Here is a 21575-nt window from a genome sequence, read left to right on the forward strand (position 1 = left end):
GTTGAAAATTAAAGCTTCATCCAGCAAACCGATCCATGTTTAGTACCTTTAAAAATCCCAGGGACTCCATATGGTCACAGCAGTCTACATGCACAGAGAATTTACTGGATTTGTTCCAAATTTTAAGCTTTGTTATTTTGTCCATGGATTTGGCTTACAGACAGACATTAACTCTGTTAACTCTGAAAGGTATTTATCTCATGATCTGGCTTCCATGTTATAAGCTTTTTGAAAACAGCACTTAGGTTACTTTTAACAGAAGTGGTCGGTGGTCTGGAAATAGTATATATTTAGGTTAAAAATTAAAGCAAAAAGATCTTATTGTCTTTGTTTTCTCTTGCCATCCAAAATAATGGGAATTTTTCTGGAACACACTGCAAGGAAATCAGAGTAAGTCCTAGAAATTCAAAGACATAATAAGAGTGTTCTCATATCACTAGCCATATCATAGATTTGCATACTCAAAATACGAAGTTGTCATTCATGAATTATGACTGTTGCAGGACACACTTATTATGATTAGCTAAGTCACTGAAGAAATTTGCATGTTAACTGCACAAAAGCTTTAGTTTCTTTATTTGATGGATCATATCTAAAATAAAGGAAATTTTCCTTTAAATATATTATTTAGTTTTTGGCAGAGGTGTGTTTTTCATTTTAGTTCATTGTAGCTTGCTCTTAGGACACATATAATCACTGTAAGAAAAAGAGATGAGAATTACAGTGCCAGTTCTTAAGATTTCCTCTAATGTTTGGTGTTATGATCAAAAGTTACTGTCTTCAGTTAGAATCAAAATCTAAATACTAGGACTTGCAATTAATACTGTTTGTTTTGAAGTGCAAGACTGTAGGGAATTCCAGTATGTTCAGAAAGTAGAAGTCAAGTGTTTTGAAGCAGTAGCAGTCCAGAGACATGCTTCTGTAACTTCATAACGCTGTGGTAGACTGCTTTATGGAGCTGGTGATTACAGAGATTCACTTCAACCATTTTTTTCTTGCTGGCAGGTGTCCCACTGGCCTGTAGCCAGCAGCTGCGAGTGCGCTGCAGCTTGTGGTTTACACCAGAGTGTAGAAAATGCCGACACCAGCTGGCTGCACATAATTAAGATGATTGCTGTCTGACAACTTGATCTATGATACAGATATGTGATAAATATACAAAATATTTTACAAATCTAATTCTCTGACGTATTTTATCTACTTTTTTCTCTTTAACAGATATGATATCTGCACTTATAAGAATAAACCATGTGGAACTCTGGGTAAGATAATAAATAGAAATTTCAGTTTGTATTTGAATTTGTTTCTTTGCTTTATACGCAGATGTTGATTTATTGACTGCTGAGATTTTTAAAGTTTATGTTTTCAAAATACTGTTTTATCGTTTTATAAATGTGAATAATAGGAGGTAATCTAGATGGGTATATGCTTTGATAGATCACTGGAAGTTTAAGTTAAATGAGCTGCTGATGGACGTCTCATCTCTGGCAGCTGTAATACTGCTAAAACCTAGAAGATTACTCAAATTTATGAAGCAGTAATTAGAGGAGAGAACTTACCATTTATTATCATTTAACCTCTTTCCGTGAGGTATTACAAAATACAAGTAGAAGACCTCAAGAACATTTTTAAAAAATCAAGCTAGGAAAGAAAAGGGCTTTAAGAGTTACACTGTTGCTCTGTTATTCTTGAGGTGCATTGCTTCAGACTTTTCCTTCCATGAACTTGGAAAAAATAACACTGTAATATAAATTGCAGTAATAGCGCGAAACTTCTTAGAAGCTTTGACAATGGAGAATCACATATAGAAATCCTAGGTGCAGGGTTGTTCATTCCTAAATTTGTCACCAAAAGTTGTTTACTGTAATATAGATATTACCTGTAGTAGTGCTTTAATGAATTAAAGATATGTTTTTCAAAGACTATTGTAATGTTTATGCATTTTTCAAATTTACTCAGAAGTAATTCAAGATACAATTCTAATTTTGCTAGTTCAGATTGTTAATAACGAGAGTTCATAACTGTATTTGCTTTGTCTTTCCCTGTAATACACTTGTGGCAAAGGAAATTAGTTTACATGAGGAGAAAGGTATCAATTTTTTCACCAATTGGAAATACAAAGTATGTTAACAGCATGTTTGAGTAAAAGGCAAAATATGATTATTAATTTCTAAATGTAATTGGCTTCTTTTGATACCTCCATGGAGGAGACAAAACTGAAGAGACTGTCTTCACTGATGTTGAGAAGTTGTCTTAGCAAGTGATAAGAGAATTTAAAAGGGAGAACATTCACTCACAAACTGCTTGATATTTATATGTGATATTTTTAATACAGGTCTTTAGTGTACTAGTCGTTTCTGTATAAGACGCAAAGCAAATTCTGCTTCAAAAATCAAATAATGTATTGTATCAAAGTACTGTTATGAGACCCTTGGCTCTAAAACTGTGACGGTGTACTTCCATTATAAGCACTGTACTGGAGAAGAGATAAAGCTCCATGGCCCTCTTTTGCAAGGCATTTAATACGCTCAGGTCCCACTGACCTCCAGTAACTAAAGCATCAGTTTAAGCTGTCTATGAACAAAACTCTCAGGTCTCAAAAGGTCAGAACAAATGTGAATCACTGGTGTTCCAGGAAGAAACAGAAGTGAAGGCTTTACAGAAGAACAGACATCTCTTTTCTGTTGTAGTTTCCTAGAACAGGGAATCTTACATAGAGCTGCACGGAGATAGAACTCAGATTTCTCTGCAGCAGTTTTTTTTCAGCAGAGAAGGCCCCTTCTCCTTTGATCTGAGCTATAGACTGTGTTCTTTACTTGATCTCTGTTACTTTCTGCAGGCTTAGTACATAACTGTATGTTATTAGTATGGTCCAATAAGTCACTAAGCAAGCATTCAGTGAAAAAAATCTGAAGATAGAGATGACTTCACCACCCCAATATGGTGACTTTGCTGGGGAAAGTTGTTACAAAAGTATTACCATGTTATATTCAGAATTTGCTGCTCTGTTAGAATAGCATAAGTTAGGCATGTGAACTGTAATTATTCTATTTTCTACACAAAGCTTTGCACAAAGCAAGCAGTGTACACGCCTGTCAGTAGCTAGAGTTTTTAATTCTGATCCTGCTTTCAGTGCTTATGCCTGCTTCAGTGATTTGATTTAGAGTAGTCTGTTTTGATGGAAGTTCAACAAGCTGACATTATTGCCTTTTGCCCATGTTGCTTTGGTTATCAGAGTAGTTCCGTTGTGTGCTGACTTGATTTATTGCAGAGAAAAGCAAGTCAGAACATGTACTTCCCAGATATTCCTGTGTATGCCTAAGGGAGACTCTAAGGTCTAAATCCTAATGATAGCCTCTGACATTTTTTTCCTGTTGGAAATTTTGAACCACGTGTAATGTTAATGTTTGAGTTACAGAGGTAAAACTAGTATAGAGGAATATAATAAATAAATAGAGGAATAGCACTGAATGTCAGTGCTTTATTCTACCAACCAGCTCCTGTAGCTCCAGGTTACTTACTCACGTGGACTCAGCTAGGAAGCATTGCCATCTGATTGCTTGCTTGCTGGTAGTCCAAAAAGAATAATTTGAAGTGCCTACTCTTTCAAGAAGAGTATGTTTTTTTTTCTTTTTGCATAGCAAAGTCACGCTGTTCCCAGTTATTATTCTATCACAGTGTAGTTAATTTTGCAGGTAATTTCACCAAAAGAAAGGATTACTGCTTTTTTTCAGATAACCCTAGAAAGGGATATATCAAATAATGTGATGCTTAGAGATTTCTCTAGTGGGTAGCGTATTTTGTCTACAATATGTTGTGTGATACTCTATTTCTGAAGAATCTAAAAAATAATGAAGAACGATATTCTGGAAATGCCTGTGCCTTGCTTTCTTTAAAGAAAATTTTTAGAAACACTTGTCATATAGAAAGGTTTTAGTTCCAGAAGATAATAGAAGATAAATGGAAAAGACTTCCTTGTTTAAATGAACTTATTAACGTCTCCCCCTTCTCTTCATTGATGCATGCAGTTTTGTTTTTATAATTTTTTTTTAAGTACCATATGGTGCTTCTTGTAGCTAAAAAAGTTGCTTGTATGTTTTTATGAACCCACTAAACTTAAACAGATTTCTTTAGAAAAATAATGTGGATACATTTTGCTTTCTTCAGCCTCAAGAATGTTAAAATAGAAATGCTTTCTTGAATTCCCTTTTCTGGCTCAAGTTACTAGGTGGTCCCAAGTTACCAGAAGTAAAATTTATAAATCTAACCCCTAGTCTAGACATTTTCCAGCACTGACTGCAGTTCAAAAAATATTAATGTCTAGCCGGCAAAGTGAAATTCCCCCCAGTGATTTTGCAAATGACTAGAAAGTTAACCTTTTGCCAACTGCTCCTTCTGTGCATAGAGATTATTAAAAAGAATCCAGGCATTTATAACTAGGGCTTTTAAGACTGAAACACCTTGGCATGACCCTTTGTGTCTCCTTCTGTTTATTCAGGCTTGGCCTCTGTGGCTGGAATGTGTGAGCCTGAAAGGAGCTGCAGCATTAATGAAGACATTGGCCTAGGTTCAGCTTTTACCATTGCACATGAGATTGGTCACAAGTGAGTGAGTTTACAAAAAGAATATGTTTTAATGTATCATATTTTTACTATTAGTTTAATCATAGATATCATTTTTTCTGCATGGCTGTACCGTCCCTATTCTGGTGCTCCATGTTTCCGTATAAAGTATTCATAAGTAGCACTACCTTTTATTAATTATATTTTATCAAGAGCTTTAATTTTAGAACTGAAGACTTACTGTTTACCCTTTGATTTCAGATTCCAGTTTAATCTGTGCTATTGAGATTTGGCTCACAACCCTCCTACTGTTTCATATTTTTAATATTAGAGTTTGAAAAAAATTTCTTTGTCCCATCTCTTACTTGTCTACATTTCTTTATGAAGCGAAAGTGGTTTTAAGGTTCTTCTTTGCTTTTCATTATTTTGTCTTAAATACAATTCAAACTCTTTTAAATAAAACATTGCTTCTCTTGTCAGTATTCATACACTATCAGTCTTCTTTCATTCAAGCATGAGATGTATAAAAAAGCCATAACATCACTTGTGCATTTTAAACGTTAGTATATCACTCTGAAAAGCATGATGTTATGAGAATGATTAAGTATATGAATTATAAATTACGTAATTGGTTGTGAAGTACTCCATGTCTTCCTTCAAAAGCAGGCCTTGCTAGCACATTGTGATGACTCTAAAAAGACTAGACACTTTCTTTTATAAAGAGGTTTTCTTTTTCCTTACATGGGTTGACCAACACTGAGTTTATAGGTCACATGTTTTTCCAATCATTACTTGATACAACTGCTGTAAGTTTAAATGCATATTGAAATGGAAGCTATCAATCTGCTGATAAAAAGCAGGATTGGAAGTAAACACTTATGTTTAACACCTATCGTGCAGGATAATCACTTGGCAAGTATGATCTCATTTACATTATGCAGTAATGTAATACTGCAGTTGCACTGAAGTGGATGAATTCTAAAATTCAAAAGCAATTGTATAAAATCCTAGCAAAAATAATATAACACACTTGTAATTTTTGTCATCATCATTTTCTTCCCTTTTTTTCTTTATTTGTGTGAGGTGAAAAAGGTAGAGGAAAATATATTTCTAATATTAAGAAACTAAAGTTCTTGTTAATTGTGATATGCAGTGTTGCTGTGAATTTAAGTCATGTGTTCAAGAAGAAAAAAATAACCATATCTTCGTTCTAATCTATATGTCATGTAACTATGCACTTTATTAAGGTTATTTCAGTGATACATGAAAAAATATATATATGCAGCTCTGTTATCATTCAAAGCTATCGGGATTACAACATTTGATTTATAGAACATAGATCTTAATTTAAGTAGTTAAGTTTAAAATCTTTGGTGATAGATGGAAAACTGCCATTAAAAGTTCAGCTCTGGATATGAGAAGAGCAGATTCAGGGAACTAGTTTAATGGTCCCATGGGAAACTGTTTTTGAAAGCATTGGAATCCGTCACTGCTTCACTTTTTAAGTACTAGCTGTGAGGAGCACAGGAACAGGCTATTCCAAAATGCTGGTCATCGTGCTTGGCTAAGAAAAGAAAGTGTATGGCCACTGGAAATAAGATTGAGTGAAATGGCAGGAATACAGAGATTCTGGCTGCTGCTGTAGGGAGAAAATTTGTGTGGTCAAAGCTCAGAGTTTAAGCCAGTCAGTACTGTGGAGGACACCAAAATAGAGCATTTTAACAGCAAATGGAGGACCAGAGATAACATTGGTCCATTACTTGGTTAGGTTGATCACTTCTCAAATAAGGTTTCAGACAAAGCAGAAAGGTATAATGCCCTTTTCAGCCCTGTCTTCAAAACCAGTGATAATGCCGTGGGGCCCTCAGACCCCCATTATGTAGGATGGTGCCTATGATAATTTTAAACTCCAGCACTGTCGTCTGCTTCATTGTCTTCCTCTGAAGGCTTTTAAGGACCTTAGCATCCTTTTTATATTATGGAGCTCAGAACCACACACAACATTCAACATGAATTGAATACAAACTGGGACATGACCTGCTGGAGAGGACCTGTGCAGAGAAAAACCTGGGGGTCCTGGTGGACGACAAGTTGGCCATGAGCCAGCAGTGTGCCTTGATGGCCAAAAAGGCCAATGGAATCCTGGGTGCATTAAAAGCATGACCAGCAGGTCAGAGGAGGTGATCTTCCCCCTCTATGCTGCCCTGGTCAGGCCTCACCTGGATTACTGTATCCAGTTCTGGGCTTCCCAGTACAAAAATGACAGGGATCTCCTGGAAAGAGTCCAGCAGAGGACCATGAAGATGGTAAAGAACCTGGAGCATCTCCCCTATGAGGAAAGGCTGAGCGACTTGGGTCTGTTCAGCCTTGAGAAGTGAAGACTCAGAGGTCATCTTATTAATGTTTATAACTATCTTAAGCGTGGGAGTCAAAGGGACATGGCCAACCTCTTTTCTGTGGTCTGTGGGGACAGGACAAGGGAAAACGGCCATAAACTGGAGCATAGGACGTTCTTCTCCAATACCATGGGAATTTCTTCATACTGAGGGTGATGGAGCACTGGAACAGGCTGCCCAGGAAGACTGTAGTCTCCTTCTCTAGGAACATTCAGACCAGCCTGTGCAGCCTGCTGTAGGGGGCCTGCTTTGCAGGAGGGTTGGACTTGATCTCTAGAGGTCCCTTCCAACACCTGAAATTCTGTGATTCTGTGAGGCTGTACCCATGTTAATTGCCCAATTGTTAACTGGCATAATTGCCTCTTTTATAGTTCTTCTATCAGTTTGAATATCTTGGATCTCATATTGTTTTATGCAGTTGTGTTTATATTGCAAAAGAAAATGTGGCTTACAGGGCAATGTCAGGGGCTTTAAGAACTTAGCAATCAACTAACTAGCATATAGAGTTCAAAATATTTCGTGTGTCATTGTTAATAAGATGGAGGAATGTTTCAGCAGAGTGGAACAGAAGAGGGAGACATTTTATTTTGCTTTGAAATGAATTGATAAAATATTCTGGTTTTGATGAGTTCAACTAGAATGAAGCTTTCAATTAGGGTATACATTTTACTAGTCAATAAATACTCTGAAGAGTAAAATACAATTTCTATTATTTTGTGACAGATATTTCAATGACTTTCAATTAGCACCAGTGGGTAAATGCTTAATAAAAAAAAATGGGTTTCATGAAAATACTGAAGAGGAATATATTTTCATACATCAAGGATGATTAACTTTGAAAAGTATTTTACAGAATTATGACTACAGCAATTTGTAGTTAAACAAACACAATGAAATACTTTCAAGTATTTACCTGTGCAGTTATCATTTCTGTAGACAAATGTGTCTCAAACTAAACTAAACTGGAAGAGAATGCGTTAAAGGTCCGGATGTTTGTAGCAAAAAAATGGTTTAGAGACTTCCAAAAATAGAAAGCAACAAAACAATGGAGAATGTCAAGTTTTGTCAATCTTTTCTCCTGACCCAATGGGGAGGAACTGATCTCTCTTGAAGGCCTTTCACACAGATGAACTAATGAATGAAGTAAATGAATGCTAGAGAGGGTACTGTAGGGCTTGACAGCACAGCTAAGTGGATAAAGTACTAGGTTGTAAGAGCTGGTGTTACCACATCCTCTATTCACATGATGCTATTATTACACCTGATGCCAATGGCAGAGTTAACAGTACCTCTACCTTATGTGACTTGGCAAGAATCTAGCTTGAGATTGTTGTAGATGCTTTTGTTTAAGGCAGAAATAAATGAACCAACCCTTACTTCAAATTATCTCACTGGAGAGAAGACAACACTACTTTTATATTGGACTAGAAGACTTCGAAGGCAGCTGGCATAAAATTTCATTCAGTATATTCACAAAAGTTATTAAAGTATTTCTCCAGATATGTCAATAGCTAAGTGACGGGCAGAATTAAATACATTATCTGAAGCTCAAAAGTAATGATGTCCATGTCACGAGTTTATGATTTTTGTTATCAGTATTCCATATAATAACATCATGAAGTGTACTGAGAGTTAAAGACTTAATGCTCCAGTTCCATGAATTGTCAGTATTTCTGGTTCTCAGAAGAGAATCACAGAATCACAGAATGGCCTGGGTTGGAAGGGACCTCAAGGATCATGAATCTGCAATCCCCCTGCCACACGCAGGGCCACCAACTTCCTCATTTAATGCTAGACCAGGCTGCCCAGGTCCCCATCCAGTCTGGCCTTGAACACCTCCAGGGACGGGGCATCCACAACCTCTCTGGGCAGCCTGTTCCAGCACCTCACCACTCTCTCTGTAAAGATTTTCCCCCTGACGTCCAACCTAAATCTCCCCTCCCTCAACTTAAAACCATTTCCCCTCATCCTGCAGTTATCTACCCTTTCAAAGAGTTGATTCCCCTCCTGTTTGTAGATTCCCTTTAGGTATTGAGATGCTGCAATGAGGTCACCCTGCAGCCTTCTCTTCTCCAGGCTGAACAAGCCCAGCTCCCTCAGCCTGTCCTCATAGGGTAGGTGCTCCAGTCCCCTGATCATCTTTGTGGCCCTCCTCTGGACCCTCTCCAACAGCTCCCTATCTTTTTTGTACTGGGGACTCCACACTTGGACGCAGTATTCCAGATGGGGCCTCACAAGAGCAGAATAGAGGGGAACAATCACCTCCCTGTCCCTGCTGGCCACCCCTCTTTTGATGGAACCCAGGATACCATTTGCCTTCCAAGCCGCAAGGGCACACTGCTGGCTCATATTAAGTTTTTCATCTATCAAGACCCCCAGGTCCTTCTCCACAGAGCTGCTCTCAAGGACCGCTCCTTCCAGTCTGTATGGATGCCTGGGATTTCTCTGACCCAAGTGCAAAACTCTGCACTTTGCCGTGTTGAACCTCATCAGGTTCACCTGGGCCCATCCTTCTAGCCTCTCGAGGTCCCTCTGAATGGCATCCCTTCCTTCAACCATGTCGACCGCATCACTCAGCTTGGTGTCGTCAGCAAACTTGCTGAGGGTGCACTCGATTCCGTCATCGATGTCATTGATAAAGATGTTAAAGAGGACTGGTCCCAAGACAGACCCCTGGGAACGCCACTCGTTACCGGCCTCCACCTGGACATAGAGCCATTAATGACCACCCTCTGTCTGCGGCCTTTCAACCAGTTTCTTATCCATCGAGTGGTCCACCCATCAAATCCACTCCCTCCAGTTTGGAGATAAGGATGTGGTGGGGGACCATGTCAAAGGCCTTGCTCAAGTCCAGGTAAATGACATTGGTCGCCTTTCCCTTGTCCACCGATGCCGCCACTCCATCATAAAAGGCCACCAGATTGGTCAAGCATGCCCTTCCTCTGGTGAAGCCATGCTGGCTGTCACGGATCACGCGCCCTTTCCTCATGTGATCAGGCATGTCATCCAGGATGATGTGTTCCATGATCTTCCCAGGCACAGAGGTGAGACTCACCGGCCTGTAGTTCCCGGGGTCCTCCTTGCTCCCCTTCTTGTAAATGGGAGTGCTGTGACCTTCCTCCAGTCATCAGGGACCACACCTGACAGCCACAACTTCTCAAATATGATGGAGAGCGGCTTGGCAACCACCTCAGCCAGCTCCTTCAGAACCCTGGGGTGCACGCCATCTGGTCCCATTGACTTGTATAAATTCAGTCTCATGAGGCGGTCTCGAACCTGCTCTGTCCTCAAAGCAGGGGGGATTTACCACCCCAGTCCCCACCCAGAGGTGTAGGGATGCAGGACTCAGGGATGGGAGAAGTACTGGAATCCTGGCCACCAGTGAAGACCGAGGCAAAGAACTCATTCCGTACCTCAGCCTTCTCTTCATCCATTGAAGCCAGTTCTCCTTTTACATTTACCAAAGGAGGTACACTCACTTTGGCTGAGAAGAAGAACTACATAAGCTAGAAGACATTCGCGGTTCCATTTCCATTCTCTGTTTGGAGGGAAAGATAAAACTGCTCACGACTCATGGGAATGTCTTTTCTTTTACCGCTTGTCTCTGTGGTTTGTGCTCCCTAGCCATCTCATCTTCAGCATTAGAGTAAGGCCTTCAGTTTTGGACACACTCTCTCTCTCCTTTATTTGATTTATTAGCTTCAATTCTAATTATATTGTATTATATTGTGTTATCTTGCATTCATCATAGAATGGCCTGGGTTGAAAAGGACCACAGTGATGATCTAGTTTCAACTCTCCTGCTATGTGCAGGGTCGTCAACCACTAGATCAGGCTGCCCAGAGCCACATCCAGCCTGGCGTAGAATGCCTTCAGGGATGGGGCATCCACAACCTCCTTGGGCAACCTGTTCCAGTGTGTCACCACCCTCTGTGTGAAAAACTTCCTCCTAATATCTAACCTAAATCTCTTCTGTCTCAGTTTAAAACCACTCCTTGTCCTATTGCTATCCACCCATGTAAACAGTCATTCCTCCTCCTGTTTTTATGCTGCCTACAAATACTGGAAGGCCACAATGAGGTCTCCCTGTAGCTGCCTCTTCTCCAAGCTAAACAAGCTCAGTTCCCTCAACCTTTCTTCACAGGAGAGGTGCTCCAGCCCTCCATTCATCTTAGTGGCCCTCCTCTGGACCCACTAAAAGAGCTCCCTGTCCTTCCTGTGCTGGGGGCCCCAGGCTGGGACACAGTACTCCAGATGGGGCTTCACAAGAGCCAAGTAGAGGGGGACAATCACTTCCGTCTCCCTGCTGGCCACCCCTTTTTTAATGCAGGGTATAGTTGGCCTTCTGGGCTGCAAGCACACACTGCTATGATATTATATTTAGTAAATTAGTTTTTTCTCTCTCAGCACGTTGCTAGTCCTTTGTTTTTAGCCCCATCTCCCTACCTTTTTTCCCAGTTTTTTATCCTTCCCCTTCTCCTGGAGTGTAGGTCTGTGGGTCTCTCCTCCCCAGTCAGTCATGGAACTGGGCTGAACCGGCCCGTGAACTGTTGACAATCCAGCTGTCAGTTACAGAATTCTACCCTTTCTAAAACATTAGGGCAACTGTGTTGCTGTTTGGAGTTTATATAAGTTAATGCAGTTTCACCCTTCTGGTGTAGGCCATTCAGGGTTGGATGGAATGTTGAGCAGGCAGAATGTTATGAAGTTGAACAGGAGCATGGGTTGAGTCCTACATCTGGGATGGAATAATTGCATGCATTGGTACAGGAGCTGACCTGCTGCAGAGAAGCTGTGCAGAGGAGGACCCGGGTGTCTTTGCGGACAGCAGGTTGGCCACAAGCAGTGTGCTTTTCTGGCAAAGGCCACTGGAATCCTGGGATGCATTCAAAAAAGCATGGCCAGCAGGTTGAGGGAGGTGATCCTCCCCCTCTCCTCTGCTCTAGTGATGCCATATGTGGAGTAGTGTGTCCCAGTTTAAGACAGACAAGGAACAACTGGAGAGAGTCCAAGATGTTTAGAATCGTGGAGGACTTGGGACTCTTCAGCCTAGAGAAGGCTGAGGGGGGATCTCCTCGATGCTTATAAATAACAAAAGGGCAGGTGTCAGGTGGATGAGCCCAGGCTCTTTTCAGTGAGCCCAGTGACAGGACAAGGGGCATAAACACAAACTGAACACTAGAATGTGACGAAGAACTTCTTTACTTTGAGGGTGATGGAGTACTGGAAGAAGGTGTCCAGAGAGGTTATAGAATTTCCTTCTCTGGATATGTTCAAGACCCACCTAAATGCTTTCCTGTTCAATTTACTCTACGGAACTTGCTTTAGCAGGAGTATTGGTCCAGGAGATAATGTTCAGAGGTCCCTTCCAACTCCTACACTTCTGTAATTCTGTGATCCTATTACAATTCAAGTAGGAAAGCCAGTTATTGGTCCTCGAACAATTGCTTCCTACACACAAGAGCTGGCAGAACTTGTTACCGAAAGTCACTTACAGAGAAAGGAATCTGGCAGTTGTATCTGTTTTCAAGACACAACTCTGTTGCTGCAGCCAATTTTCTTTACCAGCTAGTTCAGGGTCCTTGGGATTCTGTATCGGCAAAAGTAGTGAAAAAAGGTACATCTGCTGCATTTTTAAATTCTAAAGGTGTGGGGAACTAAGTATGTAACTGTAGACAGTTCCATTAGATGCTGCTAACAATCCTGATTTACATATCATATGAATAATACTCTTTGTGAAAAACTACTGTTGTAAAGTTGGTTACTCTTTTCATTTTATAAAGGCTTTTTATTTTTCCATAATGTTTGCATTAAAAAGCAATTTTTGGATTAAAAAGATTTTAAAACCAAACTTAGACCTACAGACTTTTTCTTGTCTCAAACAGATGAAATGCTTCTTATTTCTGGCTTTGTTCTGCTTTTTAAGAAGATGAAACATTCACACGCACATTTGGATTGGAAGAGTAATTTCACTTTTTGGTGTAGATAAACCTCAGATATACTACAGAGGTCACTCAGAGGTGCTGGTGTTCCATTTATCAACACACAAAAAAAGAAAAAACTAACAAATTAAGCCTTTTTTTTTGTACTAACACAGTAAGATCCTTAGAGAGATGACCTCTCCAAATTGGACAGGGTTTCTGTTATGTTATTCTTCTTGTAAATTTATTCCCTCTTCACATTTTTTTAAGCTTACCTTTGTTAGAAGTTATTACTTCTGCAATATTCAAATTTGTTCTTAACATGCTTAAGACAATCTGTTGTTTTTATATTGGTCAGGTTTAAAATCATTTGAGTGGAGTGACTGTCTTTCTTTTTGATTTTAAAAATAAGTCAGCAAATAGATTTCATTCCAGAGGGAAGTTTTTTATTTATTGTATCTGTGGTGAACACACTGGGGTCCATCAATGCTGGTCACTTTTTTTAAGAGCCATATTTAAGAGCACGGGTCAGTCAAGTCAGGTCAAGAGAGCAGAAAGAAGGCTTGGCTGGGCAGAGCCTAGATAGAAAAGGAAAGTCTGCAGACTCTGGAAGTAAGGTCAAATGATGCAGGAGGACTAAAGGGATACTGTTTGCCATTGTACAGAGAAAAACTGTGTGTCCAAAACTCAACTAGAGTTGAAGCTGGAGGTCACCGAAAGGGACACTAAGTATTTTAAGAATCAAAAGAGGACGAGAGATGACACTGGTCTACTACTTGGTGAATCTCTTCAAAATATGGTCTGTGGGAATAGTAAGTGCTCAGCCAATATGGAACTTGTGAGAGATTTGCTGCTGCAGGTGGAGGAGTGTAAGTCTATAGGGCTCAATGGGATTCATCCTAAGTTACTCCAAGAGCTGTCAGATGTCCTTGTGAGACTTGAAATCTCCTTCTCTCAATTGTTTTTCAACAACCTTTGGAATCTGGAGAGCTGGGAGTGGACTGGAAACTGACAAACATTGTTACAATTTTTGAGCAGGGCAAGAAAGAAGACATTGTTTGCTGCAGGCCCGTCGGTCTCATATTAATGCCTGGGAAAATAAGGGATATTATTCTGGGATTTACTGAAAAGCACCTAAAAGATGGTGCAGTCTTTGATTGCAGCCAGCATGGGTTTATTACAGCCTGTGGGTTCATGTTTAACAAACACAATCTTTTTTTATGACAATGTTACCTAGTCTAAGGGAAGCCAGTTGACATCATCTTTCTGAATTTTGGCAAAGCTTCAAATACTTTTTCTCACAGTATTCCTCTGAACAAAAGATCCAGTCTAGAGCTAGACAAAACCATAGTGTGATGAGGGAATGGCTGATTGGTGGGTCAGACACTTCAGTGAATGACCTGGATGTAGGATCTGAGTTTATCCTAACTTTGTGGATGACACTGACTTGAAGCTGTCATCTCCCTTGAGAATGAAGAGGATTTGCAGTGAGATCTTGACAAACCAAAGGGCTGGGCTGTCAGTAATGGGCATGAAGTTTAGCAAGAGCAAGTGCTGGATTCTGTACTAGGTACGGGCCAACCCTGAATTATCTGTACGGACAGAGGGATGAGATGCTGGAGAACAGTTTTGTAGAGAGAGATCTGGGGTTCTGGTTGATGGCAAGTTAACATGAGCCAGCAGTGTGCCCAGGCATACCAAAGGCCTGGTGTGCACCCTGGGCTTGTTCTGCTCTGATCTGTGCTGTATGACCTCACTTCCAGCATTGGGTGGAGTTATATAAGGAGGATATAAAGCTACTAGAGAGTGTCTGTGGAGGGCTGCTAAGTTTGAAAAGGATCTAGAAGGCAAGACATTTGAGGAGCAGCTGTGGTCCCTGGGTTTGTTCAATGCAGAGCAGAGGAGCTGAGGGGAGGCCTGATGGCGGCTGCAGCTCCTCACAGGAAGCGGAGGGCAGCGCTGAGCTCTGCTCTGTGTGACAGCGACAGGGCCCGAGGGAATGGCATGGAGCTGTGCCAGGGAAGGTTAGGGTTAGGGACAGGTTCTTTGCCAGAGGGTGGTCAGGCTGTGGAACACGTTCCTTAGGGAGCTGGTGATGGCACAGAGCTGCCAGAGTTCACAAACTGTTGGAACTACGCTCTCACACTTATCGATTGAATTTTGGATGATTCTTTGTGGAGCCAGGAGTTGGACTCGCATAATCCTTGTAGGTTCCTCACAACTCAGAATATTCAATGATTTTTTGACTTTGATTAGGATTTAAGAAAAACAGTATTTCCGTAATATATATCCTTTGATCTCAGGCTTTTTATTAACTATCTTTGTTTGCTACAATCAGTAGTTCTTGGCTTCTTATACAGAAGGTGTTCTGAGATCTTGAAATCTCAGCTCTTTGAGGTTTTCACATTTTACTCTAGCTTATGTGACTTGTCAAATGCTGCTCTGAAAAAACAAATCATATTAACTAGATTTTATCTGATGCAGAAATAATAAAGAAAACTGTAAACATGGAATTGAAAACAAACATCCCATGTAGATATCTTCAGTAGAAGCTGGAAAAAATACATGGTTAAAATATCTTCATGGTTTATAATGTAAAATAAAAATAGAAAAATAATATAAATAATATATTAAATAATAAATAAATAAACAAATAAATAAATAAAATATAAAATAATATATATAATATAAAAATTTAAAATAGATACCCCCTCCCTTGAATTGTTCTGGGATGACATGGGTGGGGGCTTTGGGCAACCTCTTATAGTGGACGGTGTCCCTGCCTGTGGCTGAGGGGTTGGACTAGATAATCTTTAATGGTTCCTTACAGCCCAAACCATTCTATGATTCTGTGACTCTATGAAACCCTTAGTTTATCCATTGTGACTTTCTATGTACCATAGCATAATAAATGTAATTAATTTACCCTTTTATTGATCCTAGTAACTTACATTTGATCAAACAATATTATCCAGAAAAGCCATGGAGACTTAATGAGACTGAGAATGTGAGTGTGATTATTATGGTTAGTCATACTTTCTGTTAAATATTTATATGAAATTTTAAAAGCGTTTTTTTGGCTTCCTTAATATTTGTAGTTTATGTATATTCATATATCCTAGGTTTTGTGTAGTTAAACTATGTAGACAAGGCTAATAATGAACTGCTTTTACTGAAGACATCTATAACACTGTAATCAACTGAATTTTTCTTGAGAGCATAAAGATGGTATTGAATTTTACAGTATTTCTCCCTATATATAGTTCTTAGAATAGCTTTATATTGCTGCTAATACTGCTGTTAATCAGATAAAATTCAAAGTGGGCCAGGGATAAAATTAGGCAAAAGCCCAGCTGGAACTCAACTTGGCTGTTGATGTAAAAGAGACCAAAAAACCAAATGTATTAACAGTAAGTGGAGGGCTAAGGAGGATCTCCATCCTTTTCTGGATGCAATGGGAAATATGACCACTGAGGATAAGGCTGAGGTTCTCAGTGCCTTCTTTATATCTGTCTTTGAAAGTCAGATCAGTTATCCTTGGGGTGCTCTACCCCCTGACCTGGAAATCTGGGATGGGGAGCAGAATAAAACTCCCACCATTCATGTGGAAACATCTAGAGACCTATTACTCCACCTGGGATCCACCAGAAGATGTTGAGGGAACTGGCGGAGGTGAGTGCCATGCCACTTTCCATCATCTGTAGAGCATTCTTGGTCAAATGGAGGCCTGTCTGTGTGATTTCCATCTACAAGAAGGGTTGTAAGGTGGATTCAGGGAACTATAGGCCTGGTGGCCTGACATTGGTGCCAGTATAGGTTATTGGCAGATCATCTTGAGTGAGATCATGTGGCATGTGTGGGAGAACCAGGGGATCAGGCCCAGTCAGCACAGATTCATGAAAGACAGGTCCTGTTTGACCAACCTGATCTCCTATGATCCCATGATGGATGTGAGAAAGGCTATTGATGAACTCTACCTAGAATTCTGCAAAGCTTTTATCACTGTCTCCCCCAGTATTCCCCTGGAAAAGTTGGTAGCCAATGGCTTGGACAGGTATGCTCTTCACTGGGTAAAGAACTGTCTGGATAGCCAGGCCTGGCCTAGGGGGTGGTGGTAAATGGAGTTAAATCCAGCTGGTGACCAGTCAAGAGTGGTGTAATCTAGGGGTCGGTACCGGTCCTGTCCTGTTCAGGATCTTTATTGATGACCTGGATAGGGGGGATTGAGTGCACTCTCAGTAAGTCTGCAAGTGACACCAAGTTGAGAGGAAGATCTCTGTGGCAGTTGGAGGGCTCTGCAGAGGGATCTAGGCAGGCAGGGAGGCTGGGCTGAGATCAATGGGATGAAGTTCAACAAGATCAAGATCTGGGTCCTTCACTTCAATTGCAGGCAATACTGTAGGCTTTGGGCAGAGTGGCTAAAAGACTGTGTAGAGGAAATAGACCAGAGGGTATTGGTCGATGCTCAGCTGGACTTGAATCAGCATTGTGTCCAGGTGGCCGAAAAGGCCAGTGGCATCCTGGCTTGTATCAGAACTCATGTTGCCAGCAGAGTGGAAAAGTGATCATTCCCCTGTACTCGCCACTGGTGAGATTGCACCTAGAGAACAGTGTTCAGTTTGGGCCCCTCCCTACAGGAAAGGCATTGGTGCCCTTGGCATCAAGGGGCATGTTGAAAGAAGAGCAATGAAGCTGGTGATGATTCTGGAGTACAAGTCTTATGAGGAGTGGCTGAGGGAACTGGGATTGTTTAATCTCAGGGGAGATCTTACAGCTCACTATAACTCTACAACAAAGAGATAGTAAATTGACGTAATCAGCCACTTACACCCAGATATTCTCTCTTCTTTTTAGTTGAATATTATTTTCTGTCTGCCTTTTCATATTGCAAATATGAAGGAATGCAATTTCCATTAAAAATTCTTTATTAGGACCTTCATTTTAATTATGTTTTGTGCATTTAAAGAAAATGTAAAACATGAGTCTACAAGAACGATTCTCATTTCTGTAATATGTTTACATTTAAAAATGAAAAAGGCTTATGTCTAAATAAATGACTATAATTCTAAATACATTGAAAATATTGTTTGAAGTATAGAATAATAAGATCATGTCCTACATTAAAGCATTTAATCAAGAAAAAGTAATGTAATAACATTTAACAGACCTCTGCAAAAGTATAGGAAGAATAAATTGGGAGTGAAAAGGAAGTTTATAGTAACCTTCAGGGCATCATGAATTTCCAAAGGAAATCTGAGCTCAGAAGTTTGCTTCCTGATTAGAGCCAATGCTTTCCACTTTGACCTGTAATGTAGAAACCTATTACGTTCATACTTCACCTCTGCATAGCACACAAACATTATTTAATGTTACTCTTGTGGCATGAAAGCTGGATAGCTAAGACAGTGTAAACCAGGAAGAAATATTTTTGCTTTACTTCTTCTAGTATTTCTATAGAAGCCTGCTATTTCTCCTGGTTTCTGAATAGGCTGTGTTTTTTTTCATTGAAATTGCTTTGTCTTTTTAATAGTTGCATATTTTATTCAATGCTAAATTATGCTGATATATCAAGATTGTACATGTTTAATCATCAGAGGGAAGTCAAAGAGAAAAATAGCATTTAGAAAATAAGTGGGAAAACAGTTATGTTGGAAACATGCTAAAATTGTGTTTAATTTCATAGCACATATGCCTGTTATAAAGCTACTATTGTTCAATCAGTATGTTCCCCATTTTGCAGGGAAATAATGTATTTAACTAAAGTAGAAATTGAAAATTTTACGTTACTTCAGAGTAGGAGAATGGGATGCCCCAGAACTTATAATGATCTCCAAATACAGGAAATAATCAGTTAAGGCTAAAGTCCACATTAAGACATGCAAATAAAAAGAGAAGTAACTAATCTTGATCCCTTCCTTGAGTGGAAAAATGCAGTATCAGTTAGTTTCAACAAATCAATAGCTGTGATCCCAAATGGAAAGAAGCCAATTTTCAATACTTGTTTTTTTCTGTTTTCTTATGTCATTTAAGGGTTAGCTGCTATTTGCATACAGATAGGAAGCTATAACCAATACTTCAATAATGTTGGCTAGAAATTTATCTAGGTCTTCTACAATGAAGTAGGAGAACATTCTGTTGTGATATGGTATGAAAGAGATGATGAAAACTAGAAATAACAAATTGCTAGCCTTCTACTGCTATAAAAGCAGACTTTCTCTGTATAAATTTACATTATTTTTCTATTAATAGGTATGAGCATAATTAATGAAATTACTGCATATATCCACTCAGGAATTGTTGTGTGGGTTACATGTATATAATCGCTCTGATATTATAAGAAACAAAGTATTTTGTTGTCTAATAGTATATCTTGTCCAAATTCATGCTCATTCATTGAACGAAATTGTACCAGAACATTCTAGTTTTCTCTTCTTTTTCCTCCCTGCATATGTTCTGATGTGAAAAGATCATTTAAGGGTGTAGTAAATGTTTACAGAGTAAAGCTTACTGTTAATTTTCTTAATTTTTTAGTATAGACTCTATGTAGTCATTCAAAGCTGTATGAATACAGTACTTTTAAGTAGATGAAATGAAAGATTTCTGAAGATTTAAATGACATCTGTGTAACAATTACTGGAACAACAAACTAAAAATAAAATGGATGTAAACTTTATGAGAAAGTTCTTATGTCTTACCTAAGCAGATAAGTACATGTAAATTGCAATTTTTTTAATATCGTGTATCAAATACAGCAAGACTTGTTTAAGAATGCCTTCGATCTCACTGTAGCTGTGGTGATTTACTACTAGAAATCTTGAAAGTATACTTCATTGTTGCACAGTTTTCACTCTTCCTTGCCCCTTGTTTTGTTCTTCAGAAAAGCTGTGGGAGTAGCATATCTAATTAGTGTACTGTCTCAGTCAAGAAAAATCTAGTGATGCACCTGGCACAAAAGATACTTAGCTTAAAGTTCCTCATTTCATTCTTATATACGTGTTTGTTTTATCTTTCCTAGATCAAATAAGTTAGTATAAAAAAACCTCTTAAGGTTAGATTTTCTTTCTTTTCTCTCTTGAAGATTTATTTTTCCTAAAGGGCTATATGTAGTTACAGAGCTGTAATGCAGCTTCTGATAGAAAACAGGAAAATGAAGAGCTTTTACAGTATTTATTTTGTTTTCATTCCTATAAATTTATTGTGTCACCTGACTCTTTAAGTGTCTCTTTTTCAGGTATTTTCTTCCTTGCATTGTTAAACGTGACAAAGCAAACTATGAGGCACTGATTTAAAAGAATTAGGCCAGATTCTCCCATATGTACTATAACTCATTAATCTTTGATTAAAAATTAATAAAATAATACAGGACTACAAATACTGTATTGTATTTAGAGGAAATAAACATTAGATATCTTTGCAGTTCCCAGTGTTCCAAGCTACGAATTGGCTTGACATGCAGATCATTAGTATTAATATTGGAAAGCAGAAGTAATAGATTGCTAACAAATCAGGAAAAAAAATATTTCACCTGAGTAGCACATTCCAGTTAATTGTAGTGTTGCAAAAGTACATGGTACATGAAATAAACCTCTGTAAGAAGTATTAAGGAGCATTCAGATTGATTTGGATCTGTCTCGTCTGATTCTTATGTGTTTGGATAATATATCAAGGCAGAAGCATCCTGGCTGTTTCACAAAAATAATTTCAGTCAATTCAGACTCATCAGCAGTAAGTGTTTTGGCAGCTCTAACCATCATAATTTAGAACAACCCAACCAGTCAGCAACCTTATCTTAAATAGAGATGAAACTGTAGGGACCTGTTGTATTGTTCCCTTACAGTGTAAAGGAAGAGAACACAAGATGATTACATTCTCATCCTGTCCTCTGCTTTTACTCCAGGGTTTCTGTTTATCTGTTACTGTTTTATTCAATGCAGCTGAGACCAATTATCTCCCCTGTGATTTTTGAGGTCACATCATAGGTTAGATATGTATTACAAATAATCCTCTGAGATAATTTTTTCAGATATAAGTAAAAACATTGCCAAGAAAAGAAGAATCTATTCCATTGCAGATGTTAATAAATGAAACAGAAACAGAGCACTAGATATGCTGTTTACTTAGAATTTCTCAGAAGTATACAAGAAACAGGAAAAAATGCAGGAAAGTTTCAACAATGATTTTAAAACTCATATTGCTGCTGCTTTGCATAGTTCTTGTATGTAAATGTGAGCTTTTGGGAAAAGAGTGGACATAATGCTGTTTAAAAAAAAAAAAAAAAAAAAGAGTGATTCAGTGCTCCTGACATAAATATCTTTCCTTGAGATAGTAAACAGAAAGGTAATTTCTTAGAAAACTCCTGTGTCAGTTTACAGCATCACAGAATTGCAGGGATTGGAAGACATCTCCAGACATCATTGAGTTCAACCCCCAGAGTTACTGGAGTCACTGTCTCCATGCTTATCTGGCTGTTCTTTTAAAACTAGAATTGTATTGGCAGTTTCGGACAAGATCTTAAAGCCAGTGAAAAAAATACAGTCTGTTTCTGTTTAGTCATTTTGAAAAAGGCAGTGCCTCCATGAGGACTATTTCATTCTAATTTGTCTTCCCACCCCAACTGAATTGCAAACATGCTTTTGTGAGAGATGCAGCCGTAATGTAATGGTGACCAAATGAAAGTAACATGTTATGATGAATAT

General features: G+C 39.0%; 1 protein-coding gene across 8 annotated transcripts in view; it reads left to right on the top strand.

The window, feature by feature from the left end:
- The window catches only part of ADAMTS6 (ADAM metallopeptidase with thrombospondin type 1 motif 6), a 160150-nt gene that overhangs the window by 58428 nt on the left and 80147 nt on the right, over window positions 1–21575 (top strand). For all 8 annotated transcript variants that reach the window (XM_090132549.1, XM_090132552.1, XM_090132550.1 and 5 more), the window contains 2 exons: window positions 1219–1262; window positions 4499–4604. In XM_090132549.1, coding sequence (XP_089988675.1) covers window positions 1219–1262; window positions 4499–4604 — 150 coding nt within the window. The remainder of the gene's footprint in view (window positions 1–1218; window positions 1263–4498; window positions 4605–21575) is intronic.

The sequence above is a fragment of the Phasianus colchicus genome, chromosome Z, assembly GCF_987193195.1.
Source record: "Phasianus colchicus chromosome Z, bPhaCol1.hap1.1, whole genome shotgun sequence".
Classification (NCBI taxonomy): Eukaryota; Metazoa; Chordata; class Aves; order Galliformes; family Phasianidae; genus Phasianus; species Phasianus colchicus.